The sequence below is a fragment of the Triticum aestivum genome, chromosome 3D (assembly GCF_018294505.1).
Source record: "Triticum aestivum cultivar Chinese Spring chromosome 3D, IWGSC CS RefSeq v2.1, whole genome shotgun sequence".
NCBI lineage: Eukaryota > Viridiplantae > Streptophyta > Magnoliopsida > Poales > Poaceae > Triticum > Triticum aestivum.
Genome location: NC_057802.1, coordinates 492,680,979 through 492,708,325, shown reverse-complemented (window position 1 = coordinate 492,708,325; position 27,347 = coordinate 492,680,979). Strand labels below are relative to the sequence as shown.

Sequence of the window (27,347 nt, the reverse complement as noted above, 5' to 3'; positions counted from 1 at the left end):
GACGACGAGTGATCTATGGCATCGAGGGCCATCTTTTTTGTATGCCGGCAGGTGTGCCGGCATGACCACGGGAGCCGCGATGGCGTGGTCGAACTCAAGTCCCACCATTTTTTGTGCTGGCATGTGTGCCGGCCGGCTGGTGAGTGCGCCAGCATGAACTGTGGTATTTTCTGAAGCCGGCATTGTATGCGGCGCTGGCATGGTGCCGGCATGAGACATGGCCGCTGGCATGATCGGCCGCAGGCCTTTTTTATTTAAAAGTTGAATGCGGACATGAAATGGCTCGGCGCGTTGGGCGCATTGCCGACCCAAATGCAAAACTGGACGGACGCCGGGCGGGCGACCAACCGAAACGGACAAAAAATGAACAAATGCGCCGTCCGTTTGGGTAGCCCCATTGGAGTTGCTCTTACAATTCTTTGTGTGCTGAAGTGAGTCAGGCCTGCACAGGCCGAAGAGTTCGGTCCATGCACCGAGCGCAGGACCGAAAACAAAAGTGCAGCGACACGCCGGCCCGTCCTATTTTACGCATTTTTCAGTTCCCGTGGACCCAGCACAGGCTCCCCGTGGACCACTCGTGTGCACCGCGCCAGTTCTCCTTCCACCCTCCTCCCCATCCTCGTCCCGGCAGCCCCGCGAGATGATAACGCCAAAACCCTAAACCCCACCGCAACCCAATCCCTTCCGGCCGCCCACCCGCCACCGCCACGTCGGCCGGTGGCCTGCCGGAGACCGACCTCCGCTGCCCCCGTCGCCTCAGCCAGCGATGCACAGGATTCTCCCCCGAGCCGCCTCCTTCCTCGACGCGGCCGCGGCCCCGGCCCGGCCGCTGCTGCCCTCCTCCCCCATGCCCGCGCTTCGCCTGGCAGGCCCGTCCCTCTCCGCTTGCTCGATGCCGAGCACCGCGCGCCTCCGCCCCCTGCCGTGGCTGCGCTGCGGCGGTGGCGGCGCGGTCGCGAGGAGGGGGCTCTGCTGCTCCGCCGAGGCGGCGAGACGCGGGGATGTTGCCGCGGGAGAGGGGGAGGAGGAGGAAGAGGGGAGGGGCTCCAGAGGAGGTGGGGGTCGTCATTCGCCAGAGAGGAGGCAGAGAGGCCGGGGCGATGCGGCGACGGGGAGCGGGGAGCTGCTCGCCATTCCTGGGGTCGGGCCGCGGAACCAGAGGAAGCTCGTTGAGAAGGGATTCGATGGCGTTGCGCCGCTCAAGCAGCTCTACCGGGATAAGGTGCGTGCGTGGGTGGGCTGTTCTGGATTGTTCGTACTGTTTGTCTTGGTTTTATTGTACTCCCTCTGTAATAAAGTATTATAAGAGCGTTTAGATCACTACTTTAGTTTGCAAAGTATGTAAGCAACACATATGCTTGGAGTCTTCACCGGTTCCTTTGAATTGCCAGAGTTGACATGGTCACATGGAAAATACATTTCTGTTGACATATGTTGCCTGAGAAAATATCGGCACATACCACCACTTATTGTTAGCTCAAGCAACTGATATGTTTAGACCTGCATTCTGGCATACTACAGTTGGTGTACTGTGATTGCAAGCAATTTAGTCCGTCCTTGATGACCAACTCGGCATTAGAATTCTGGTGGTCACTCCTCAGTTTTAGTAATCGAGACAGCACTGCTAAATGCACATTGGCTCCAAAATCTACAGCAGCAACGATTTAGTCCTGAAGTTTATGCCTAGACCTACGCTGCACTCACAAACTTCAGATATGCCGTCAAATTCGTATCGATTGTAGCATCACATAAAATAGATTAATTTGATTCCCACTATGTTATCATTGGAGGCTTGGAGCATCATCACTGTCAAATTCTTAAGTTTGAAGGGAAAAAGAACAATTACCTTTGTCTGTTATCTTCTGAGTTTGCTTTATTCTCTTTAGTTGTTTGTCACAATCCTGTCACATGAATCTGATGGTGATTTCCTCACTTAAAATTCTGCCGGTTCAATCTAACCTCAACGCACCTAGAGCTAACACTTCCTAAGTTTTGCAGTTCTTTGGCAAGTCTGATGTGAAGATGGTTGAGTTCTTGCAAAGTTCAGTTGGCATCATACACAAGAACCATGCTGAGAGTATAACTTTGTTCATTAAAGAGAGCGTTGATGAGGAGGTGAAAGACACTGACACATCTAAGCCTTGCAGAAGAAAGAGGCTCACCTTTTGTGTTGAAGGGAATATCAGTGTCGGGAAATCTACATTCCTTCAAAGAATTGCCAACGAGACTATCGAACTACGTGACCTTGTGGAAATAGTACCTGAACCTGTTGCAAAGTGGCAGGATATTGGGCCTGATCACTTTAACATACTTGATGCTTTCTATGCTGAACCACAGAGGTATGCTTACACTTTCCAGAATTACGTCTTTGTGACAAGGGTGATGCAAGAGAGGGAGTCTTCAAGTGGAATAAAGCCTCTCCGGCTGATGGAAAGAAGTGTTTTCAGTGATAGAATGGTAGGTCATATCTTTGCCGAAAACACTAGGTTTTCACTTTTGATCTATCCCACTGTAAACATCTTTTCCTATTTAATGAGTGAACTCATGTTGATTTTCAGGTTTTTGTCCGTGCTGTTCATGAAGCTAAGTGGATGAACGAGATGGAAATCAGCATTTACGATTCCTGGTTCGACCCAGTTGTGTCATCTCTCCCGGGTCTTGTCCCTGATGGTTTTATTTATCTAAGAGCTAGCCCTGACACCTGCCACAAAAGAATGATGGTTCGGAAAAGGTCAGAGGAGGGTGGTGTCAGTCTTGATTACCTTCAAGGTTTGCATGAGAAACATGAAAGCTGGCTACTTCCGTCCAAAGGACAAGGTTCTGGTTTGTTGTCAGTCAGTCAGCTTCCAATTCATATGGAGGGCTCACTACATCCAGAAATACGAGATCGAGTGTTCTTCCTGGAAGGAGATCATATGCATTCTAGTATCCAGAAGGTAACTTTCTCCTACCTTTATTTGCTCAAGTGTGATCTGTAAGGAGTTATTTGGTCACATATTGATGCTTATTCCGAATTAGGTTCCTGCTCTGATCCTGGACTGTGAAAATGACATTGATTTTAACAAGGACATTGAAGCTAAACGACAGTAAGTGATCAGAACCTTTATATTCCTGAAAGCATTGTTTCAGTTTTCTATTTATATTCTTTTATTGTTAAGCAGGCATTAGTTAAGAATATGATATTCTTTGAGCGGAAAGCATTGAAATTAGCGTATTGATCTACATGTTCCAAAATTGAACTCACTAATGTTGCTGGAATTGTTGCCAACTGAATCCAAATAGGAAAGGTTAAGCTGTGATGTGTAAACTGACCCAAAATTAAAATATTCAGTAATTTCTATGTGCTTTTTTACATCTTCAGTTTACTGTTTGTTTTTTACCTATGTGACACTAGTTCTGTACTGTATATCATGCCTGCTACATTGTTACAAGTGAATTATCTGAAGTCTAGGTCTGGTTAGATATGAACAGACAACACATATACTTGTAAACAATCTGGATGGCTTATAGGTGGTTCTTTGCATATAACTTTGTAATTCCTGTGAAATGCTTTTGAGACCAAGTCCAGCCTTGCTAGGTCTGTATTTATACACTTTGACACTTGTAAGAAAAAATCGTCACCCGTTCAATTTGTTATCCTTGTATCCAGGGTGATGGTATTTGTTATTTTGTCTCTTGAATTATTTATGTATTAATTCCTGATATACTCCTATTGACAGTAGCATGTATTTGTGGAGATTTGATAAAATGCCACGTCTTAGTTTGGCCTTTATAAAATGCCACGCCAGGACCCGCCTGTCAGTGACACATGGCATGCCATTTAATCAAAGAACAAACTAAGACTGGCATTTTATCGAATTTCCTCGTAATGATAGTTTCCAGCAACCTGCATTGTTATTTTAATAATGTATCACCAAAGTCCTGAACACCCCATGTGCTCTTAACTTCCTTCAAATCTCTGCACCCTTTTGATGTTTCAATGTTGCCCATGAAGATATGCTCGTCAAGTTGCGGAGTTCTTCGAATTTGTGAAGAAAAAGAATGAAGCTCTTCCTGCTGAGACAAGTGATGGTGACAAGAGTATGAGCCCACAGGTTATGCTTCCTGGCAGAGGTGATTTGTGGTTCCCTGGAGGCAGCCCTTTACCAAAATCTGCTCTAGGATCTCTTGAATTCAGACGGGCGATGTCGTCCTTCCTCCCAAAGTAGGGGCAAACATCACTGATGCAACTACCATTTTGTGGCCATGCATGGTATCTTGTAAAATCTGGATGGTCATTTGGTCAATCAGCACATCCGAGCCTCAAAGTACCACCACTAACTGGCGACGACCTTCTGAATGCTGTATGATCTCGAAACGTAGGTACTCTTTCCATCTGTAGTGCTAGCCAATGCTGTATGATAGTATCTGACTTCGTGTTCCTGTAAATGATGATCTGACTACTTGCTTGGCGTCGGTGCCTATTAGTATATTACGGATAAGTATGGAACCATATGCTGTTTCTATCTACTGTTTGCCTTGTTGTTTGCTTGCCCTCCGGCTTGATGGCGGTCATGCTTTGGACGACACATCTGTTGTGTACAGGAAAGAGAAACATATGTTGTGAGGTATAGCTTGGATGGTGTTCCCTTTTCTTCCTTGTTTGATGCTACTGCCGTCGCCAATGATGTTGTCTACTCCAGCATCTTGCTTTCCCTCCTGAATGCCTGATTACTCCTCTTTTTTTTTAGAGGAAAAGGAGCCCCAAAGGGCCCCCATATTCATTATGAAATTCGAGGGAGAGAGAACCCAGCTGTTTCAGAAAGCACATGTTAGAAGAGCAAACGGCAGAGAACAGTCTCCTTGTCTGCCTTTTTTAGATTAACATCACTTCTGCTTCAGTAGACCCCCTTAATCACATCGATGGCTGAGATTACCCTATACCCCTTCATAATAAAGGACAGGATGGTCTTTTTCTCAGAGTACTTAGTCCGTGCTGGTAATTCCGGTAAGTTTTTATTCTTCAGAGAAGAGAACTCCGGTAAGTGGTCTACGTACGATGCTACCTGGGCAAGAAGTCAACGTTTTGCACCTGGGCGGCTCACCTGGGCCGGCCCATTTGTGGGTGCGCCGCTTTCAATGGGAGAAAAATTGCGAGAAAAAAATGAGGGTGATGGGAATCAAACCCGCACGTTCCAGTTTATGTGCACGCTGTGCTAACCACTGGGACTGCCAATCTGCTATGTTAGACTTCTAGCGCAAATCATTAATTAAGAAACTAAAGGTCGTGGCAAAAATTTAAACAAAAGTTCACAAAATTAAGATAAACCAAAATGTGCAATAGGAATCGAACCAGGGACATCACAATAGTCAACCACGTCAGTAGCCACTATACTAACTGGGATTTGGGTGTCCAAAAAGGTAGCCCAGTCTATATGAACCATAAGCAGCGAAATTATATTTAAAAAACTCGGACCTCATTTTCTTATTGGAAAACGTAAATATTTTTAGAAACGAAGTCATTAAAAAAATTGTGATAATTTCAAAAGAACTAGAAGATTTTGTGAGAACGTGAACATTTTTTGGGATCATAAAAGGAACAAAACTGAAAATGATAACATTTTTTGGAATAGGGAACAATTTTTTAGGAAATGCGAACATTTTCAAATTTGTGATTTAAAAAAATAAAACATTTTGTGCAAACACGAGACTCTCAAACATTTGTTTTACAAAGGAAAAAACATTGAAAAGGAAAAATTTGTTGAAACAAGTGACTAAACTGAAAACATGAACATTTTTCAAAATTACGAAGAATCGTTTCAAAGTGCGAACATTTTCTTAAATTTCCTCAAACATTTATTGAATTTGCGAACAACTGTTGACATCAAGAATCTTTTTTGTACTTGGGAACAAATTTTGTAACCTCATCGTCTTGATTACACTGCTTGCCATCCGACTACGGCCGCTTGTGATATTTAAAAGCAGGAAATGTATAAGTGTCAACCACCAAAATTTTCCAGAATTTGGGCATGCACAACGTTGTCCCCCATGCAAAATATGAACAAATTCGAACACCAAACGCATGTTGCGTCACGTCTGGCCTGTGTTTTAGAGTTTTTCATCGGAAAAACCTAGAAAAAGCATATAATGTCTGAGACCAACGAAACTTGGCATGCACCATGTCCAAGGTAATGCTAATGTGTGAGAAAAAATTGGGTGCCTTCGGAGGAGGTGGAAAAAATGGTTCGAGAGTTGCACTTTCAGCCTACCCGAACGCACCAGGCTGTACACGGTATGTTTGGTTGCAAGCATGGAATGACACCAAATGTTGCCAGCAGTTGGGCATGCCCAAGGTTCTCCCCCACACAAAATTTGAATGATTTCGGACACCGAATGCACGTTGCGTCACGTCCGGCCTATATTTTAGGGGTTTCCCCCGGGAAACCCCTAGAAAAAGCATAGAATGTCTGAAACTAACGAAACTTGGCATGCATGCTGTCCATGGTAATGCCAATGTGAGGAAAATTTTGGGTGCGTTCGGAGGAGCTAAAAAAAAGGTTCGAGACTTGCCCTTCCGGCCTACCCAAACGTACAAGGTTGTACACGGTGTGTTTAGGTTGCAAGCATGGTATGACACCAAATTTTGCCAGCGGTTGGGCATGCCCAAGTTTGTCCGTCATGCAAAATTTGAACGAATTCGGACACCGAGCAAACATTGCGTCTCGTCCGGCCTGTGTTTTAGAGTTTTTTCACCGGAAAAACCTAGAAAAGGCATAGAATGTCAGAAACCAACAAAACTTGGCGTGCATGCTGGCCATGGTGATGCCAAGGTGTGGAAACAATTTGGGCATGTTCGAAGGAGGTGAAAAGAAAAGTGGTTCGAGACTTGCCCTTCCGGTCTACCCGAACATACCAGATTATATACATTGTGTTTGGTTGCAACCATGAAATGACACCAAATTTTGCCAGTAGTTGGGCATGCCAAAGCCCCCCCCCCCCCATGCAAAATTTGAACGAACTCGGATACCAAACGCACGTTGCGTCACGTCCGGCCAGTGTTTAGGATTTTTCCAACGGGAAAACCTAGAAAATGCATGAAATGTCGAAGACCAAGGAAACTTGGCATGCATGTTGGGCATGGCGATGCCAAGGTGTGGAAAAAAATTGGGTGCGTTTGGAGGAGGTAAAAAAAGCGGGTTCAAAACATGCCTTTCCGGCCTACCCGAACGTACCAGATTGTAGACGATGTGTTTGGTTACAAGCATGAAACCACTGAAAAAGTTCCATGTGCTCATGATTTTTTTTCTAAGAAAATCACAAATTTGAAATAAAATCACAGACTCAAAAAAGTTCATGAATTTGAAATAAAATTGCAGACTCGAAAAAAATCATGAGTTTGAAAAAAGGACATAAGTTTGGGAAAAGTTCATTAAAAAAACAAATCATAAATATTAAAAAGTTAAAGAATTTTAAAAGGTTCCATGAGTTAAAAAAGGAAAAAAAAGAAATAAGGAAAATGAAAAATATATAAAAAAAACAAAGAACAAGGGCTAAACTGAAGAAAATCAGGTGGGAAACACATGCTTTTTTATTTGCGTTATATATTCGGATAAGAAGTAGGAAAGAAGCTCAACTGCAGGACAGTCGAAGTATCGCAGTGGTTACACTACTAGATGTTGACAGTCTGACTGAAAAGAAAGAAGAAAAAACCTAAATGGGCCAGGCCCGTCTAAGGAGCAACTAACACTGTATTGACGTCTACGCTAATGTACAGTCCTATATATCCGGTGGTGTACGGTATGTCAAAGGTCTATATTGCCCTTTATACGTTTTGTGAGGGGGTCCTACCGAAGCGCTTCTCTTTTGTTATACGTCGAGACCAAGAGTTCTACATTTTTTTGGCAGCTGAAAAGAGCAGCACACATTCTTCTTCTCATCATATCTATTAAAGTTATGATAATACTACTCGTAGGTTGGAGTATATCAGTTAGTGGTTGGCTGTTGCCTTGGTAGCACACCTACGTACAGACACTGAGATACAGACGTAGGCGTCACCATCCATCCAAGCCAGAACAGTCGCAAGTCTACATCTAGTAGCGTGTACAGATGTACATTCATCCAAGCCAGAACAGTCGCAAGTCTACATCTACCAGTAGCTTGTACAGATGTACATGGTGGCAGGGAGGACTGGGCGACCGTCCCTCTCAAGGGACGCTGATGAAAGGTACCCTGTCTACAATCGTATACCGTACGTATACCACTCCCGATTGCCACGGAGAATTATTCCTCTGTAGCTGCAGCTAGTCTGCTATACTGAGCAAGGGCGATCGATCAGTGGCGGATGGAGCCGTGGAATTTCCACTTCCACGTCCCGTGCATGGACGTGGACAGTGAAACGGCAACGGCGTGTCCCATCCGCCGGTCCGGATCGGTCACCGGTTTTCCCAGGGGCGGTGGTCGTACGCGCTTCGGAAACTCCGCGCCCGGCCGGAGGCAGAAAGAATTCCACAGCGTGCAACGCCGACGAGGAGCTGGAACCAGAAGCGTCCTCGTTCCACTTCGGGCTACTAGCTAGCTCTCGTATGGCAGTTGCACCAGTGCTTGCACCAGTGGGGGTGAATCACCGGCACACACTTGTGAACACACGAGCTAGCCGTAGCTAGCAGTGAAGCGCTCCTCCACAGACCTGTCGTGCCACGCCCGCCCACCGGCCACGCACCGGCGACGCGCTGCCAGTCACCGGCTAGCTATAACATTCCCCACTTTGATTGGCTTTCAGCCGGCTCACTGCCACGACATGCGGGCAGAAAAAGACCCGCAAGCCAATAATACCGCCATGCACCATGTAACACGCTCGCCACACGCAATGGATCGAAACGGGCACGTCGCCGTCGCCCCCGGGATCCCGGCGACGACGATCCATCCCGGCCGGCCTCCCAGATATCGCGTCGATCAAACGAGGTCACGCGGCAAAACGCTCGTGACCGGTTCAAAGGGAAGGGAGGCCCGATCGCGTGGGCGGCGCTGTCGTTCGACGACGCGACCGCGCAAGCAAGTGCAAGTGCATGCGCATGCGCATGTGGATGGGTCATGGACGACGGATTGTTCGGTCGTTATTTGTCGTTGGGGCCGGATGCAGCCCTAGAGTCGCTATCTTCTTCTAATGCTTCTTCTTCCGGCTGTCAGTCGCCACGTCGATGTGATGAGCTCCGCATGCAGGTCTTTAGACCGGTTCAAAAAGCGCTAGCTAGCTCGAGGCGGAGGACCGGTTCAATGGCCGTGAGCTTGGACGCACGCGGCCGGTTGCGATCGAACGTTAAGGAAGGGGATGTTTGGCTCTTGGCTTCTAGCGAATTCGTGCGAGACGAGACTGACCGGAGCCAGTATTTACAACTGTGTAGATTCTTCTTGGTAGGCGGAGGAGGCTCGAGCTTACCACCTTCTTCTCTCGTGGTAGAAATTAGGAGCTGATGTGAATTGTGAACTTTTAACTTTTTACCGGCCGGTCTGGTCGAGTGGCCACCGGCAGTTTGGCGGAAAGATGGCTCTACCATTTGGGACTTTGTTGCTCGCACCGGTCAGTATCCATCACTCTCGTTGCCGGGACATCGCGGAGAAGAGGCTTCGGCCAAAAGCTTGGAATCACTGACCGTGTGATGGAGCGTTCAGATCACTGTAATTTTCGTCGGTTTTCTTCACAAGGAGAGCATTCCTTCATCAAACTTTTCCATATTTTCCCCTGTCAATCCAAAGTATCCATGTGGCATGGCATAGAGTCTACCTCCGGATCACCGTGCCGGAAAGTTTAGATATGCAACAGTCGATTTGGGGCCGAATGGCAGGGAACTAGAGGCAATTCCCGCGCTCCAAACGGGGTCTAAGTCTCTAAGTACAAGAAAGAAAGTAACATGTCTGCGTCGCGTGGAAAGCCCTTCCCGCGGCCGGATCTTCGTAGCAACGACCGGAACTTAACAGAAAGTTAACCTTTTTGTACTGTGCGGCAAGTGCAGTCCTACGGTTGTCAAGTAGCGTAAGCGGACAACAGGATGGGAACAATCGAGATGCTTGCTATCGCTTCCTTTCTCATCTCCTGTTCCTACAGGGACAAATGAGGCGGTGTGGAAGTTGACCTGGTACAAGAAAAGGACACCCAAAATAAATTACTTGGAGACATTCATAGCTAGGTAGCTAGCTTGCCTTAAAATCTTGCATGCTTTGAGCTGAGCCATAGATCTTCTTTTGTCTGGCCATGATCCACAGAAGACTCGCTTGGAATTTTGCATGTCCTGATCTTCGCCCACAAGTTCGTTTTTGGTTTAGGTTTTGACCAGCTCCCCCCTATTTGTACGGGTTCCCCCTCTTAAATTAGCGCTGAAACTTGGTTCGTTGAACCTTAACTGCACTAGGCAATTAGGTAGGTTACGTACGTTCCCTTCTACTCCCTCCATTTCTAAATATATGTCTTTGTAGATATTCCACTAGATGGATTACATACGGAGCAAAATGAATGAATCTAAACTTAAAATGCATCTATATACATCCGTATGTGGTTCATAGTGAAATCTCTGTAAAGACTTATATTTAGGAACGGAGGAAGTATAATCAGAAAGCTATGCAAGTGGCTGTGCTGGATACTGTAAGATAATCTCGCTGCAGTTGAAAATCTTGCGAGAAATTCTAAAAATGCAGACATGCTTGTGGAGTCACATGGTTACGTAGGCAGCTATATTTTAAGACAATGGTTACCTAGTCAAACACATCAATGAGAGGCAATCTAAATCATTATTATCCCACATGCTTCGTGAGGAATTAAATATCACATGCAATTTAGTAATACTGCTACCGCTTCGCACTACCGGACTCGCTGCCTATGCCTACGGCCCAGGGCCGTCGGCATAGGTCCTTTGCCGTCGGCATAGATCTATGCCTACGGCTGCCGTTGGCATAGGCCCGTCGGCGTAGATCACGTCAGCGTAGTCTTGTCAGACCGTCGGCGTAGTATAGCCGTCGGGCGTCAGCCGTCGGCAGTGTTTTTCGCCTGACGGCAACGGACGGCGCCGTCAAAAGCGCTGACGAATCACGGGAAGCCACGTGGCAGAGGTATGCCGACGGCTTGGCCGTCGGCATACCTCTGCCACGTGGCATTCCGTGGTGCCTCCTGGTGGCTGGGCTATGCCTACGGCAAAGCCGTAGGCATAGCCGTGCCACGTGTCGTCCCCTGGTGCCTCCTGGAGCAGGGCTATGCCTACGGCTGATTTATGCCGACGGCTGCTGTCGGCATGTCTGCATCTAGGTCGACGGCCGTTCTGTGCCGACGGCTGCCGTCGGCGTAGATCGGTGTAACCCGACGGCCAGGACTGAGCTGTCGGCATAGCTCCAACTAGGCCGACGGCAGCCGTAGGCATAGGTTTGGCCGTCGGGGTAGGACCGTTTTGCGGTAGTGTCGGGCTGTTTCAGGGATTATATTCTACTAAAAAAAGTTCAGGAAAACCCAATATAATAGTGAAATAAAGGGGCCATACAAGGAATCGCTTGCTGCGACAGCAAACAATGATACCTACGGATTATCACAAACTACATTACTTTTATATGTATCTTCCAGTGTTAAACTTTCCAACAATGATTAAAAGCCAGCGTATCAATGAGAAACTCACATATTCGCCCTAAAACAACAAAAGCAGTAATGTTGGCCAAGAACTAGTAATTGTTACTAGAAGGGTTGGGCGCGCTTTCCTACGCTGTTGGTGTTGTTGAGATTCTTAAAAAAACTCATTTTGTTTTAAAATATAAGGTGTATTACTTTTTTTAAAATTCCAACCTCTTTAAGTTTGATCAAATTTATGAAGAGATATATCAAAATTCTTAATATCAAATTGGTGTTATTAGATTCATCATGAAATGAATTTCCATATTTTTTTGGCTTAATATTATGGATGTCAATATTTTTGGCTCTAAACTTGGTCAAAGTTAAAGAAATTTGACTTTCGAAAGAACTGGTACCCCTTGTATTTTGGAACTGATGGAATATTTAGTTTGGCGGATGGGGGAAATGATGTTGTGTGTTTTATGTTTATTTATAACGTGATTATTTGTGGGCTTTTCATGGTGTGATTCTGTGTTATGCGCTAATCAACTCATACTTTTCTGAGTAAATTTCTGCGTCAGTGGCTACATGTACTATATTGGTGCTATAGTATCATCACATGGTGACGCTTTTTTTAGGTGGTAAGAGGGTGCATGGGGTTGATATGTTTTTTAACCGGTTGGTGTTGATTGATCTGAAAAATCATTGACCCCATCAAAATCATAAACCAAATTCAAAATCAAATATCTCAATCAAATAAAAGAGCTTCAAGGGAATATGGTGAATTAAAATAATTAAATGGGAGAGCTCCTTGAGAAATTATTGACCCGGTCAAAATCAGGTGATCAAGTTTTAAACTGAAGACCTCAATTAATTATGAGGACTTAAAAATTAGGAAGCATAGTGTATAGTATATAAAAGAATTGAAGCAGAGCTTTGAGAAATTGTTGACTTGGTCAAAATCGGGTGACCCAATTTCAATTGAACACCTCAATTGATTGTGAGGCCTTTTACCCCTAGGGAGCTTAGTGATATAGTAGATGTACACAAGTAAATGGCTCCATCATGGCATCTCACAATTATGGGATGTGAATCCCAATGTTTGCTTTAGAACTTTCTACCCTTTAAATTATAAATTATCTTTAAGCTAGGTTCTTAGGCAATTGGAAATAAGATATACCCCGACAAGAGTAAGCAATAATTGGAGCAATTGTTCTTCGATCTTGCTTTATTTTTCTTCAACTTTTGTGGAAAAAACTTTCAGTCTATTCACCATCTGTCATGGTAGTAGAAAGAACACCAGAAGTAACAAAAATTACAGCCAGATCCGTGGATCATCTAGCAATGATTACAAGCACTTGAGCGAGCTGAAGGCTTCCCACCGCCATCACCCCTCCCTCATCAAAGTCGGGCAAACCTTGTAGTAGTAGATAGTTGGGAAGTCGACATGCTAAGGTCACAAAGCACCACCGCAACAGAACAACAACCATCACCAATGAAGATAAGCATATGTCAAAATAGTCCAACATGACACTACACAAACAAAGACTGGATCCAAATAGATCCACTGATGACCAGTACGATTTGAATCCCACGAGATACGTCAGAGACATACCTCCACACGCCCTCTCACGATGCTAGATGCACCACCAGGACGGAGGCTGGACATGAAGGTTCTTATTCCATCATCAGGGAACCGCTGCCACCTCCTCCCTGAGCAGGACACGAACCCTAACTAAAGTGAAAATTGTAGCTAAAACAAAGCTGGAGCCTTCCTGTCGAAAAGGGTCAGGTTCACCGTGCCTCCATGGCCTTAAGCACTCCAGGGACGAGGCAGACAGGCGGCGGCATTGACGAGAGATAGAGAAACCTAATCTTCTTGTCGCCTAGAAAGGTGAGACAAAGGGGTACTCGGGTTCGAACCTTCTATCTTGCTTTCAGGGAAGAGAGTCATGTTCCAAACCCTAGTACACAAATGTTTTGTATCATACCTAACCATATTTTGTCACACTTGTCACCATGAGATCAGTCGTGGATCCAATGGCTCATATCATTACAATATACTTTAAGTAATGTGTGGAGCACGTCCTCTCTAGATTTCGTGATTGCAATTCAGAGCTAACTACCATTGTCGCTTTTTCCTGATTTGTCAAAACCGATGACACCATTGGCCTCAATAGTGCCATTTCTGTGAGACTATGAGTGTTGCCATTGACATCACATGTGATTCCCTTGTAGTGTGCCCAAACAACACAATAGGCGGCACTAGACTCATCACCGTCATCTACTTATGTATTTCGACTGAGGCTAGAGGTGGTGCCTGTTGGGAAACGTAGTAGAAAACAAAAAAATCCGCCCTACGATCAATCGGGAACAATACGAAGATGCATGTAGGGTTTGGATCAACGATCGTTACCGACTCCAAAGTGTAGCGGAAGTAGACAAGTCGGTGTAATTTTAGAGAGACGTGAAAGTACAAGTCTGTGGGGTCGCTTCTGCAAGGTCATACTTGGAGTCCCTCGAACCGTTGATGATGATCCTGCGAACCACCCTTGAACGATCCCTCGAATGGAATACTGAAAACACGGCCTCTCTACTTGGTTGCAAGCATACAGTATTCACAATCAGGCAGCGCTTCGCCGTCCAGAGCTAATCGTTGGCGGAAAATTAGAGGGAGGAGATTAGAACCACACTAGTCTTCTAATTGTGAGGATTAGAGGAACTAGGTCTTGCTCTGATTAGTCAACTAGGACCAATTAGAACTAGAAATAGATGAACTGGAGGAGGCTTCAAAACTTGTGTCTCAATGGACAAAATCCTCTAGTATATATAGGTTTGAGGGGAGAGGAGGGGCTGCCACCAAGGAGAGAAAGTCCCTCCTTGGGGCACCGACTAAGAGGGGGAGGAGGAATCCCCCCTTAGTCCAATTCGGCTTCCCCTCCTAGGAAAAAAGGGGGGCACCTCCACTTGGGCCTCGGTGGATCAGGTTGCCTTCCACCACTAGGCCTTTTAAGGCCCGTTGATATTAAATTAAATATAAAAGCCCTCTAACAATTACTAGAGCCTTTTATATATAATTTAAAATCACCAAAAACATTTTCCACCTATATATTATTTATTGGTAATACCCGGTATTGCCCGATAATCTCCAAAACTCTTCCGGTTCCTCTCGAAACTATTCCAAACATTAATGAAACAACTTCACAAATAAATCCTCAATACTCTCATCTTGTTAACACTCAGCAGATCGTGATTACCTTAAGCTTGTGACCCCATAGGTTCGGTAAATCATAGACATGAATGAAACCCCTTCGTTCAGTGACCGATAGCGGAACCGTGGACGTCCATATCGATTCCTATGATTACACGAATGACATTCGAGTGAACTTTTGGTTATAATGTGATGTTCCCTTTGCTTCGCAATACTTTATAAAACCCGAGTTGCATCGGTATCCTCCTGAGTCATACACATGCTCACTACATCGTCATCCTCGTTATCGGTTTTGTTCTTCTTTCTCGTTGAAGTGTTCTGGCATCCCTGTGACATAGTCACCTGTGTCTGGCTAGACGATGATTAATGTTGACACAACGAGAGGGCCCTAAGAATATCTCTCCATTGTCGGAGGCGTAAATCCCACTCTCGAGCTATCTAGTCCCTTGTCAAACTTCCCGATAAACCTGTAAGTTGTCGTTATGATCACCGTGTTACAGATGACGTTTGAGCAACCCCAAAGTCCACCATACGGTAGGAAGTGACTATGATACTCTCATGGTCTAAGAACTAAAACTCATGTTAACACTTCGTGTTATAACAATTGATTTTAGACAATATTATCTCAAAGTATAACAAACAATTTCGGGTCGATTTTAGTATGATCGTTCTTGTAACGTCATACTCTCAATGTTGTTTTAGGACTATCATTACACTTACTTAATGATATATATCCTAAGATCTGGAAAACATGACCACCAATAACACTTGAGTCAGTCTTAGAGGCAAGACTAGGAACCTATTATTTAACGTTTTATCATTCCACACGTGCATATGAGTTTTCCACTGAATCGCATATTCTAGGATCATAGTAGTTATAATATGAAATATAAACTCTTAATTATGAACATTGAAATATAATAATACAATATTATTGCCTCCAGGGCATATTTCCAACAGTGCCATTAGTAAGTGAGCCGACAACACCAACATCATCATGGTTCTTATCGTTGCCATCTATAGGGGTGATACCACCAAGGACAACCGTGACATAGTAGTTGCAGGTCACTAGGGTACTTTTGCAATTTACAATGGCGCCCACGTGACCTTGTTGCCTCTGCTCCCACAACCTACAATGACCTTCACCAACTAGTAGTTCGAGGATGAGTTGTGCATCAAGGTACATAGGGTGTGAGGTGTTGATGATAACTTCTAACTCGGGAGATGTTAGAGTAGTGGCCTTTTGTTTTATAGTGTCGACAACACCACGCCCTTCCATTGTATCATCAATACTCCAACATGTGGCAACGATGTGTTTGTTCGTGCTTTAATGGATCAAGATGTTGCCTTCTCCGTAAGCTAGGAGGGACTCCACTTTGGACACAGTGCCAACGAGTTACGCTGGACCATGAGCAGTGATGTCATGCCATGTATGGAATTTGGGGTTTCTTTGGGCTACAATCATTGGCGCCCCTAGCAGCTCGAAGACAAATTGCATGCTAAGGAGGAGTGTGATGTTATGTGCGGGCATGGCGCTACAGTCACATTTCACAAATACGAGATGAGATCCCCAGTCTCCATGTTAGGTAGTCTATCATTCAGATTAGGAAGATATATTCTACCTTGGTTCTTAAGAATAAATATCTACAATTTTTATTTGATTTATACCCTTATATAACAAGGAACCCAGGCAAGAAATAAAGCAAGAAAGAATTGGAATAATAGTACACTCCAGTAGTACAAAGCAGATGGTGTAAGTCGAGATTAAAATTGAATGAAATGGGTAAAAAAGAATGCACATTCAATGTATTTATTAGTTTGCATTTTCACAAGCTTGACAATATGTGGTGAGTACTATGGATGATAAATAGTTTTCTATGATGTCAGCATTATGTACTCTAAAATCTAAATGACGAGGTACCTATTTGTCTCGAGCATCGATGGTTGGATAAGGATCAATTTTTTCACTAGCATTATTTCGATGTTGTTTCAACATTGAACCATTCATCCTAGTTTTTAAGTGTCCATGTGTGTCTTTCCTCCCCCTCTTCCCCTAGCACCATGTAGGTGAGATACCTAGTCGGAGGAAGATGCCCTATGGGAGTATACCGGTAGACTCAACCGAGGATCCAGGGGTTCCGAAGTTCTACACCTTGCTGTGATGGAGTATGCACTCAGAATGGATGAGAACATGTGCGCTAAGTTTTGGATTCAGGTGTTACGGGAGATATATTCCCTGTAATAGCAGGATCATCTTGTGGTATCATACCCTGATGACGGCTTGAAGCTACGTCGGTATTTTGTTGGAAATATGCCCTAGAGGCAATAATAAATGGTTATTATTATATTTCTTTGTTCATGGTAACTGTCTATTGTTCATGCTATAATTGTGTTATCCGAAAATCGTAATGCATGTGTGAATACATAGACCACAACGTGTCCCTAGTAAGCCTCTAGTTGACTAGCTCGTTGATCAACAGATAGTCATGGTTTCCTGACTATGGACATTGGATGTCATTGATAACGGGATCACATCATTAGGAGAATGATGTGATGGACAAGACCCAATCCTAAGCATAGCTCAAAGATCGTGTAGTTCGTTTGCTAGAGCTTTTCCAATGTCAAGTATCTTCTCCTTAGACCATGAGATCGTGCAACTCCCGGATACCGTAGGAGTACTTTGGGTGTGCCAAACGTCACAACGTAACTGGGTGACTATAAAGGTACACTACGGGTATCTCCGAAAGTGTCTGTTGGGTTGGCACGGATCGAGACTGGGATTTGTCACTCCGTATGACGGAGAGGTATCTCTGGGCCCACTCGGTAATGCATCATCATAATGAGCTCAATGTGACTAAGGAGTTAGTCACGGGATCATGCATTGCGGTACGAGTAAAGAGACTTGCCGGTAACGAGATTGAACAAGGTATTGGGATACCGACGATCGAATCTCGGGCAAGTAACATACCGATTGACAAAGGGAATTGTATACGGGATTGATTGAATCCTCGACATCGTGGTTCATCCGATGAGATCATCGTGGAACATGTGGGAGCCAACATGGGTATCCAGATCCCGCTGTTGGTTATTGACCGGAGAGGCGTCTCGGTCATGTCTGCATGTCTCCCGAACCCGTAGGGTCTACACACTTAAGGTTCGGTGACGCTAGGGTTGTAGAGATATGAGTATGCGGAAACCCGAAAGTTGTTCGGAGTCCCGGATGAGATCTCGGACGTCACGAGGAGTTCCGGAATGGTCCGGAGGTGAAGAATTATATATAGGAAGTCCAGTTTCGGCCACCGGGAAAGTTTCGGGGGTTATCGGTATTGTACCGGGACCACCGGAAGGGTCCCGGGGGTCCAACGGGTGGGGCCACCTATCCCGGAGGGCCCCATGGGCTGAAGTGGGAAGGGAAGCAGCCCTTAATGGGCTGGGGCGCCCCCCATGGGCCTCCCCCTGCGCCTAGGGTTGGAAACCCTAGGGTGGGGGGGCGCCCCACTTGACTTGGGGGGAAGTTTCCCCCCCTTGGCCGGCGCCCTCCCCCCCCCTCCCAGGGGGCCTATATAAAGGGGGGGAGGGAGGGCAGCAAGACTACAGCCTTTGGCGCCTCCCTCCTCCCCTGCAACACCTCTCCCTCTCGCAGAAGCTTGGCGAAGCCCTGCCGAGATCCCGCTACATCCACCACCACGCCGTCGTGCTGCTGGATCTCCATAAACCTCTCCTTCCCCCTTGCTGGATCAAGAAGGAGGAGACGTCGCTGCTCCGTACGTGTGTTGAACGCGGAGGTGCCGTCCGTTCGGCACTCGGTCATCGGTGATTTGGATCAAGGCGAGTACAACTCCATCAACCTCGTTCATTGGAACGCTTCCGCTCGCGATCTACAAGGGTATGTAGATGCACTCCTTTCCCCTCGTTGCTAGTATACTCCATAGATGGATCTTGGTGATGCGTAGGAAATTTTAAAATTCTGCTACGATCCCCAACAGTGGCATCATGAGCCAGGCCTATGCGTAGTTACTATGCACGAGTAGAACACAAAGCAGTTGTGGGCGTAGATGTTGCCAATTCTTCTTGCCGCTACTAGTCTTATCTTGTTTCGGCGGTATTGTGGGATGAAGCGGCCCGGACCGACCTTACACGTACGCTTACGTGAGACAGGTTCCACCGACTGACATGCACTAGTTGCATAAGGTGGCTAGCGGGTGTCTGTCTCTCCCACTTTAGTCGGAACGGATTCGATGAAAAGGGTCCTTATGAAGGGTAAATAGAAATTGGCATATCACGTTGTGGTTTTACGTAGGTAAGAAACGTTCTTGCTAGAAACCTATACAAGCCACGTAAAAACTTGCAACAACAATTAGAGGACGTCTAACTTGTTTTTGCAGCATGTGCTATGTGATGTGATATGGCCAGTAGATGTGATGAATGATATATGTGATGTATGAGATTGATCATATTCTTGTAATAGGAATCACGACTTGCATGTCGATGAGTATGACAACCGGCAGGAGCCATAGGAGTTGTCTTTATTATTTTGTATGACCTGCGTGTCATTGAATAACGCCATGTAAATTACTTTACTTTATTGCTAAACGCGTTAGCCATAGAAGTAGAAGTAATCGTTGGCGTGACAACTTCATGAAGACACGATGATGGAGATCATGATGATGGAGATCATGGTGTCATGCCGGTGACGAAGATGATCATGGCGCCCCGAAGATGGAGATCAAAGGAGCAAAATGATATTGGCCATATCATGTCACTATTTGATTGCATGTGATGTTTATCATGTTTTGCATCTTATTTGCTTAGAACGACGGTAGTAAGTAAGATGATCCCTTATGATAATTTCAAGAAAGTGTTCCCCCTAACTGTGCACCGTTGCGAAGGTTCGTTGTTTCGAAGCACCACGTGATGATCGGGTGTGATAGATTCTAACGTTCGCATACAACGGGTGTTGACGAGCCTAGCATGTACAGACATGGCCTCGGAACACACGCAATACACTTAGGTTGACTTGACGAGCCTAGCATGTACAGACATGGCCTCGGAACACGGAGGACCGAAAGGTCGAGCATGAGTCGTATAGAAGATACGATCAACATGGAGATGTTCACCGATCTTGACTAGTCCGTCTCACGTGATGATCGGACACGGCCTAGTTAACTCGGATCATGTTTCACTTAGATGACTAGAGGGATGTCTATCTGAGTGGGAGTTCATTGAGTAATTTGATTAGATGAACTTAATTATCATGAACTTAGTCTAAAATCTTTACAATATGTCTTGTAGATCAAATGGCCCACGTTGTCCTCAACTTCAACGCGTTCCTAGAGAAAACCAAGCTGAAAGATGATGGCAGCAACTATACGGACTGGGTCCGGAACCTGAGGATCATCCTCATAGCTGCCAAGAAAGATTATGTCCTAGAAGCACCGCTAGGTGAAGCACCAATCCCAGAGAACCAAGACGTTATGAACGCTTGGCAATCACGTGCTGATGATTACTCCCTCGTTCAGTGCGGCATGCTTTACAGCTTAGAACCGGGTCTCCAAAAGCGTTTTGAGAAACATGGAGCATATGAGATGTTCGAAGAGCTGAAAATGGTTTTCCAAGCTCATGCCCGGGTCGAGAGATATGAAGTCTCCGACAAGTTCTTCAGCTGTAAAATGGAGGAAAATAGTTCTGTTAGTGAGCACATACTCAGAATGTCTGGGTTACACAACCGCTTGTCTCAGCTGGGAGTTAATCTCCCGGATGACGCGGTCATTGACAGAATCCTTCAGTCGCTTCCACCAAGCTACAAGAGCTTTGTGATGAACTTCAATATGCAGGGGATGGAAAAGACCATTCCTGAGGTATATTCGATGCTGAAATCAGCGGAGGTGGAGATCAGAAAAGAACATCAAGTGTTGATGGTGAATAAAACCACTAAGTTCAAGAAGGGCAAGGGTAAGAAGAACTTCAAGAAGGACGGCAAGGGAGTTGCCGCGCCCGGTAAGCCAGTTACTGGGAAGAAGCCAAGGAATGGACCCAAGCCTGAGACTGAGTGCTTTTATTGCAAGGGAAGTGGTCACTGGAAGCGGAACTGCCCCAAATACTTAGCGGACAAGAAGGCCGGCAACACCAAAGGTATATGTGATATACATGTAATTGATGTGTACCTTACCAGTACTCGTAGTAGCTCCTGGGTATTTGATACCGGTGCGGTTGCTCATATTTGTAACTCAAAACAGGAACTGCGGAATAAACGGAGACTGGCAAAGGACGAGGTGACGATGCGCGTCGGGAATGGTTCCAAGGTCGATGTGATCGCCGTCGGCACGCTACCTCTGCATCTACCTACGGGATTAGTTTTAAACCTCAATAATTGTTATTTAGTGCCAGCTTTGAGCATGAACATTGTATCTGGATCTCGTTTAATTCGAGATGGCTACTCATTTAAATCCGAGAATAATGGTTGTTCTATTTATATGAGAGATATGTTTTATGGTCATGCCCCGCTGGTCAATGGTTTATTCTTGATGAATCTCGAACGTGATGTTACACATATTCATAGTGTGAATACCAAAAGATGTAAAGTTGATAACGATAGTCCCACATACTTGTGGCACTGCCGCCTTGGTCACATTGGTGTCAAGCGCATGAAGAAGCTCCATGCAGATGGACTTTTGGAGTCTCTTGATTACGAATCATTTGACACGTGCGAACCATGCCTCATGGGTAAGATGACCAAGACTCCGTTCTCCGGAACAATGGAGCGAGCAACCAACTTATTGGAAATCATACATACCGATGTGTGCGGTCCAATGAGTGTTGAGGCTCGCGGAGGATATCGTTATGTTCTCACTCTCACTGATGACTTAAGTAGATATGGGTATGTCTACCTAATGAAACACAAGTCTGAAACCTTTGAAAAGTTCAAGGAATTTCAGAGTGAGGTTGAGAATCAACGTGACAGGAAAATAAAATTCTTACGATCAGATCGTGGTGGAGAATATTTAAGTCACGAATTTGGTGCGCACTTAAGGAAATGTGGAATCGTTTCACAACTCACGCCGCCTGGAACACCTCAGCGAAACGGTGTGTCCGAACGTCGTAATCGCACTCTATTGGATATGGTGCGATCTATGATGTCTCTTACCGATTTACCGCTCTCATTTTGGGGCTATGCTTTAGAGACTGCCGCATTCACTTTAAATAGGGCTCCGTCGAAATCCGTTGAGACGACACCGTATGAATTATGGTTTGGGAAGAAACCTAAGCTGTCGTTTCTAAAAGTTTGGGGATGCGATGCTTATGTCAAGAAACTTCAACCTGAAAAGCTCGAACCCAAGTCGGAGAAATGCGTCTTCATAGGATACCCTAAGGAAACTATTGGGTATACCTTCTACCTCAGATCCGAAGGCAAGATCTTCGTTGCCAAGAACGGGTCCTTTCTGGAGAAAGAGTTTCTCTCGAAAGAATTAAGTGGGAGGAAAGTGGAACTTGATGAGGTGATAGTCACCCCTTCCGAACCGGAAAGTAGCGCAGCGCGGGAAGATGTTCCTGTGGTGCCTACACCGACTGGGGAGGAAGTTAATGATGATGATCATGAAGCTTCGGATCAAGTTACTGCTGAACTTCGTAGGTCCACAAGGACACGTTCCGCACCAGAGTGGTACGGCAACCCTGTCCTGGAAATCATGTTGTTAGACAACGGTGAACCTTCGAACTATGAAGAAGCGATGGCGGGCCCGGATTCCGACAAATGGCTAGAAGCCATGAAATCCGAGATAGGATCCATGTATGAAAACGAAGTATGGACTTTGACTGACTTGCCCGATGATCGGCGAGCCATAGAAAATAAATGGATCTTTAAGAAGAAGACAGACGCGGATGGTAATGTGACCATCTATAAGGCTCGACTTGTCGCTAAGGGTTATCGACAAGTTCAAGGGGTTGACTACGATGAGACTTTCTCACCCGTAGCGAAGCTGAAGTCCGTCCGAATCATGTTAGCAATTGCCGCATACTATGATTATGAGATATGGCAGATGGACGTCAAAACGGCATTCCTTAACGGCTTCCTTAAGGAAGAATTGTATATGATGCAGCCGGAAGGTTTTGTCGATCCTAAGAATGCTAACAAAGTATGCAAGCTCCAGCGCTCAATCTATGGGCTGGTGCAAGCATCTCGGAGTTGGAACATTCGCTTTGATGAGATGATCAAAGCGTTTGGGTTTACACAGACTTATGGAGAAGCCTGTGTTTACAAGAAAGTGAGTGGGAGCTCTGTAGCATTTCTCTTATTATATGTGGATGACATACTATTGATGGGAAATGATATAGAATTCTTGGAAAGTATAAAGGCCTATTTGAATAAGTGTTTTTCAATGAAGGACCTTGGAGAAGCTGCTTATATATTAGGCATCAAGATCTATAGAGATAGATCAAGACGCCTCATTGGTCTTTCACAGAGTACGTACCTTGACAAGATATTGAAGAAGTTCAATATGGATCAGTCCAAGAAGGGGTTCTTGCCTGTATTGCAAGGTGTGCAATTGAGCACGGCTCAATGCCCGACCACGGCAGAAGATAGAGAAAAGATGAGTGTCATCCCCTATGCCTCGGCCATAGGGTCTATTATGTATGCCATGCTGTGTACCAGACCTGATGTAAACCTTGCCGTAAGTTTGGTAGGAAGGTACCAAAGTAATCCCGGCATGGAACACTGGACAGCGGTCAAGAATATCCTGAAGTACCTGAAGAGGACTAAGGATATGTTTCTCGTTTATGGAGGTGACGAAGAGCTCGTCGTAAAGGGTTACGTCGACGCTAGCTTCGACACAGATCTGGATGACTCGAAGTCACAAACCGGATACGTGTATATTTTGAATGGAGGAGCAGTAAGCTGGTGCAGTTGCAAGCAAAGCGTCGTGGCGGGATCTACATGTGAAGCGGAGTACATGGCAGCCTCGGAGGCAGCACAGGAAGCAGTCTGGATGAAGGAGTTCATTACCGACCTAGGGGTGATTCCCAATGCGTCGGGCCCGATGACTCTCTTCTGTGACAACACTGGAGCTATTGCCCTTGCGAAGGAGCCCAGGTTTCACAGGAAGACCAGGCATATCAAGCGTCGCTTCAACTCCATTCGTGAAAGTGTTCAAAATGGAGACATAGATATTTGTAAAGTACATACGGACCTGAATGTAGCAGATCCGTTGACTAAACCTCTCCCTAGAGCAAAACATGATCAACACCAGGACGCAATGGGTGTTCGATTCATCACAATGTAACTAGATTATTGACTCTAGTGCAAGTGGGAGACTGTTGGAAATATGCCCTAGAGGCAATAATAAATGGTTATTATTATATTTCTTTGTTCATGGTAATTGTCTATTGTTCATGCTATAATTGTGTTATCCGGAAATCGTAATGCATGTGTGAATACATAGACCACAACGTGTCCCTAGTAAGCCTCTAGTTGACTAGCTCGTTGATCAACAGATAGTCATGGTTTCCTGACTATGGACATTGGATGTCATTGATAACGGGATCACATCATTAGGAGAATGATGTGATGGACAAGACCCAATCCTAAGCATAGCTCAAAGATCGTGTAGTTCGTTTGCTAGAGCTTTTCCAATGTCAAGTATCTTCTCCTTAGACCATGAGATCGTGCAACTCCCGGATACCGTAGGAGTACTTTGGGTGTGCCAAACGTCACAACGTAACTGGGTGACTATAAAGGTACACTACGGGTATCTCCGAAAGTGTCTGTTGGGTTGGCACGGATCGAGACTGGGATTTGTCACTCCGTATGACGGAGAGGTATCTCTGGGCCCACTCGGTAATGCATCATCATAATGAGCTCAATGTGACTAAGGAGTTAGTCACGGGATCATGCATTGCGGTACGAGTAAAGAGACTTGCCGGTAACGAGATTGAACAAGGTATTGGGATACCGACGATCGAATCTCGGGCAAGTAACATACCGATTGACAAAGGGAATTGTATACGGGATTGATTGAATCCTCGACATCGTGGTTCATCCGATGAGATCATCGTGGAACATGTGGGAGCCAACATGGGTATCCAGATCCCGCTGTTGGTTATTGACCGGAGAGGCGTCTCGGTCATGTCTGCATGTCTCCCGAACCCGTAGGGTCTACACACTTAAGGTTCGGTGACGCTAGGGTTGTAGAGATATGAGTATGCGGAAACCCGAAAGTTGTTCGGAGTCCCGGATGAGATCCCGGACGTCACGAGGAGTTCCGGAATGGTCCGGAGGTGAAGAATTATATATAGGAAGTCCAGTTTCGGCCACCGGGAAAGTTTCGGGGGTTATCGGTATTGTACCGGGACCACCGGAAGGGTCCTGGGGGTCCACCGGGTGGGGCCACCTATCCCGGAGGGCCCCATGGGCTGAAGTGGGAAGGGAACCAGCCCTTGATGGGCTGGGGCGCCCCCCATGGGCCTCCCCCTGCGCCTAGGGTTGGAAACCCTAGGGTGGGGGGGCGCCCCACTTGACTTGGGGGGGGGGGGTTTCCCCCCCTTGGCCGCCGCCCCCCCTCAGATGGGTTCTTGGCCGGCGCCCCCCCCCCTCCCAGGGGGCCTATATAAAGGGGGGAGGGAGGGCAGCAAGACTACAGCCTTTGGCGGCTCCCTCCTCCCCTGCAACACCTCTCCCTCTCGCAGAAGCTTGGCGAAGCCCTGCCGAGATCCCGCTACATCCACCACCACGCCGTCGTGCTGCTGGATCTCCATCAACCTCTCCTTCCCCCTTGCTGTATCAAGAAGGAGGAGACGTCGCTGCTCCATACGTGTGTTGAACGCGGAGGTGCAGTCCGTTCGGCACTCGGTCATCGGTGATTTGGATCACGGCGAGTACGACTCCATCAACCTCGTTCATTGGAACGCTTCCGCTTGCGATCTACAAGGGTATGTAGATGCACTCCTTTCCCCTCGTTGCTAGTATACTCCATAGATGGATCTTGGTGATGCGTAGGAAATTTTAAAATTCTGCTACGATCCCCAACATATTTCCCCAAAGAGGAAGGGATGATGCAGCACAGCAGCGGTAGGTATTTCCCTTAGTGATGAAACCAAGGTTGTCGAACCAGTAGGAGAACCAAGCAACACAACGTAAACAACCCCTGCACATAGATAACAAATCCTCGCAACCCGACATGTAAAAGGGGTTGTCAATCCCTTTCGGGTAGCGGCGCCTCAAGATAGGCAAACGAACGTGAATAAAATTGTAGTAGATTGATAGATCGAACGCCAAATAAAATAAATAAGAATAAAACGCAGCAAGGTATTTTTTGTATTTTTGGTTTAATAGATCTGAAAATAAAAGCAAAGGAAAAGTAGATCGCAAAGGCAAATAATATGAGAAAGAGACCCGGGGGCCGTAGGTTTCACTAGTGGCTTCTCTCGAGAAAAATAGCAAACGGTGGGTAAACAAATTACTGTTGGGCAATTGATAGAACTTCAAATAATCATGACGATATCCATGCAATGATCATTAGGCATCACGCCCAAGATTAGTAGACCGACTCCTGCCTGCATCTACTACTATTACTCCACACATCGACCGCTATCCAGCATGCATCTGGTGTATTAAGTTCATGGGGAAACGGAGTAATGCAATAAGAACGATGACATGATGTAGACAAGATCTATCTATGTAGAGATAGACCCCATCATTTTATCCTTAGTAGCAACGATACATACGTGTCGGTTCCCCTTCTGTCACTGGGATCAAGCATCGTAAGGTCGAACCCACTACAAAGCACCTCTTCCCATTGCAAGATAAATAGATCAAGTTGGCCAAACAAAACCCAAATATCGAAGAAGAAATATGAGGCTATAAGCATGTTGGGGATCGTTGCAGAAATTAAATTTTTTTCTACGCATCACCAAGATCAATCAATGGAGTAACTAGCAACAAGAGAGAGGAGAGTGCATCTTCATACCGTTGAAGATCGCGAGACGGAAGCGTTGCAAGAACGCGGATGAGGGAGTCGTACTCGTAGCGATTCAGATCGCGGTAGATTCCGATCCTAGCGCCGAACAACGGCACCTCCGCGTTCAACACACGTGCAGCCCGGTGACGTCTCCCGCACCTTGATCCAGCAAGGAGGAGGGAGAGGTTGAGGAAGAGGGCTCCAACAGCAGCACGACGACGTGGTGGTGATGGAGTGGCAGTTCTCCGGCAGGGCTTCGCCAAGCTCACGCGGAGGAGGAGAGGTGTTGGGGAGGGGAGGGGCTGCGCCTTGGATGTTGTGCTGCTGCCCTTCCTCCACCCCTCTATTTATAGGGAGAAGGGGGAAGGGGGCCGGCCCCTCTAGATGAGATCTAGAGGGGGGGCGGCAGCCAAGGGGAGGGGGGCTTGCCCCCCAAGCAAGGGGGCGCCCCCTTTTAGGGTTCCCCCCAACCCTAGGCGCATGGGCCCTAGGGGGTTGGCGCCCAGCCCACTTAGGGGCTGGTTCCCTTCCACCTACAGCCCATAAGGCCCTCTGGGGCAGGTGGACCCCCGGAACCCCTCCGGTGGTCCCGGTACAATACCGGTATACCCCCGAATATTTC

At 46.2% G+C, this 27,347-nt stretch overlaps 1 protein-coding gene across 1 annotated transcript; it reads left to right on the top strand.

Annotated features, from left to right (window-relative positions):
• Nucleotides 1-556: 556 nt before the first annotated feature.
• LOC123079930 (uncharacterized) lies at nt 557-4,509 on the top strand. Its single transcript, XM_044502763.1, has 5 exons — nt 557-1,222; nt 1,999-2,457; nt 2,559-2,936; nt 3,019-3,086; nt 3,995-4,509. Exons 1-5 carry the CDS (start codon nt 767-769, stop codon nt 4,206-4,208), a joined length of 1,575 nt encoding a protein of 524 aa, XP_044358698.1. The 5' UTR covers nt 557-766; the 3' UTR covers nt 4,209-4,509.
• The last annotated feature ends 22,838 nt before the right edge of the window (nt 4,510-27,347 follow it).

Coding starts and splice junctions, on each gene's coding strand:
- LOC123079930 (XM_044502763.1), top strand. CDS start 767: ATGCACAGGATTCTCCCCCGAGCCGCCTCCTTCCTCGACGCGGCCGCG. Junction 2,458..2,558: donor GTGTTTTCAGTGATAGAATG/GTAGGTCATATC, acceptor GTTGATTTTCAG/GTTTTTGTCCGTGCTGTTCA. Junction 2,937..3,018: donor TGCATTCTAGTATCCAGAAG/GTAACTTTCTCC, acceptor ATTCCGAATTAG/GTTCCTGCTCTGATCCTGGA.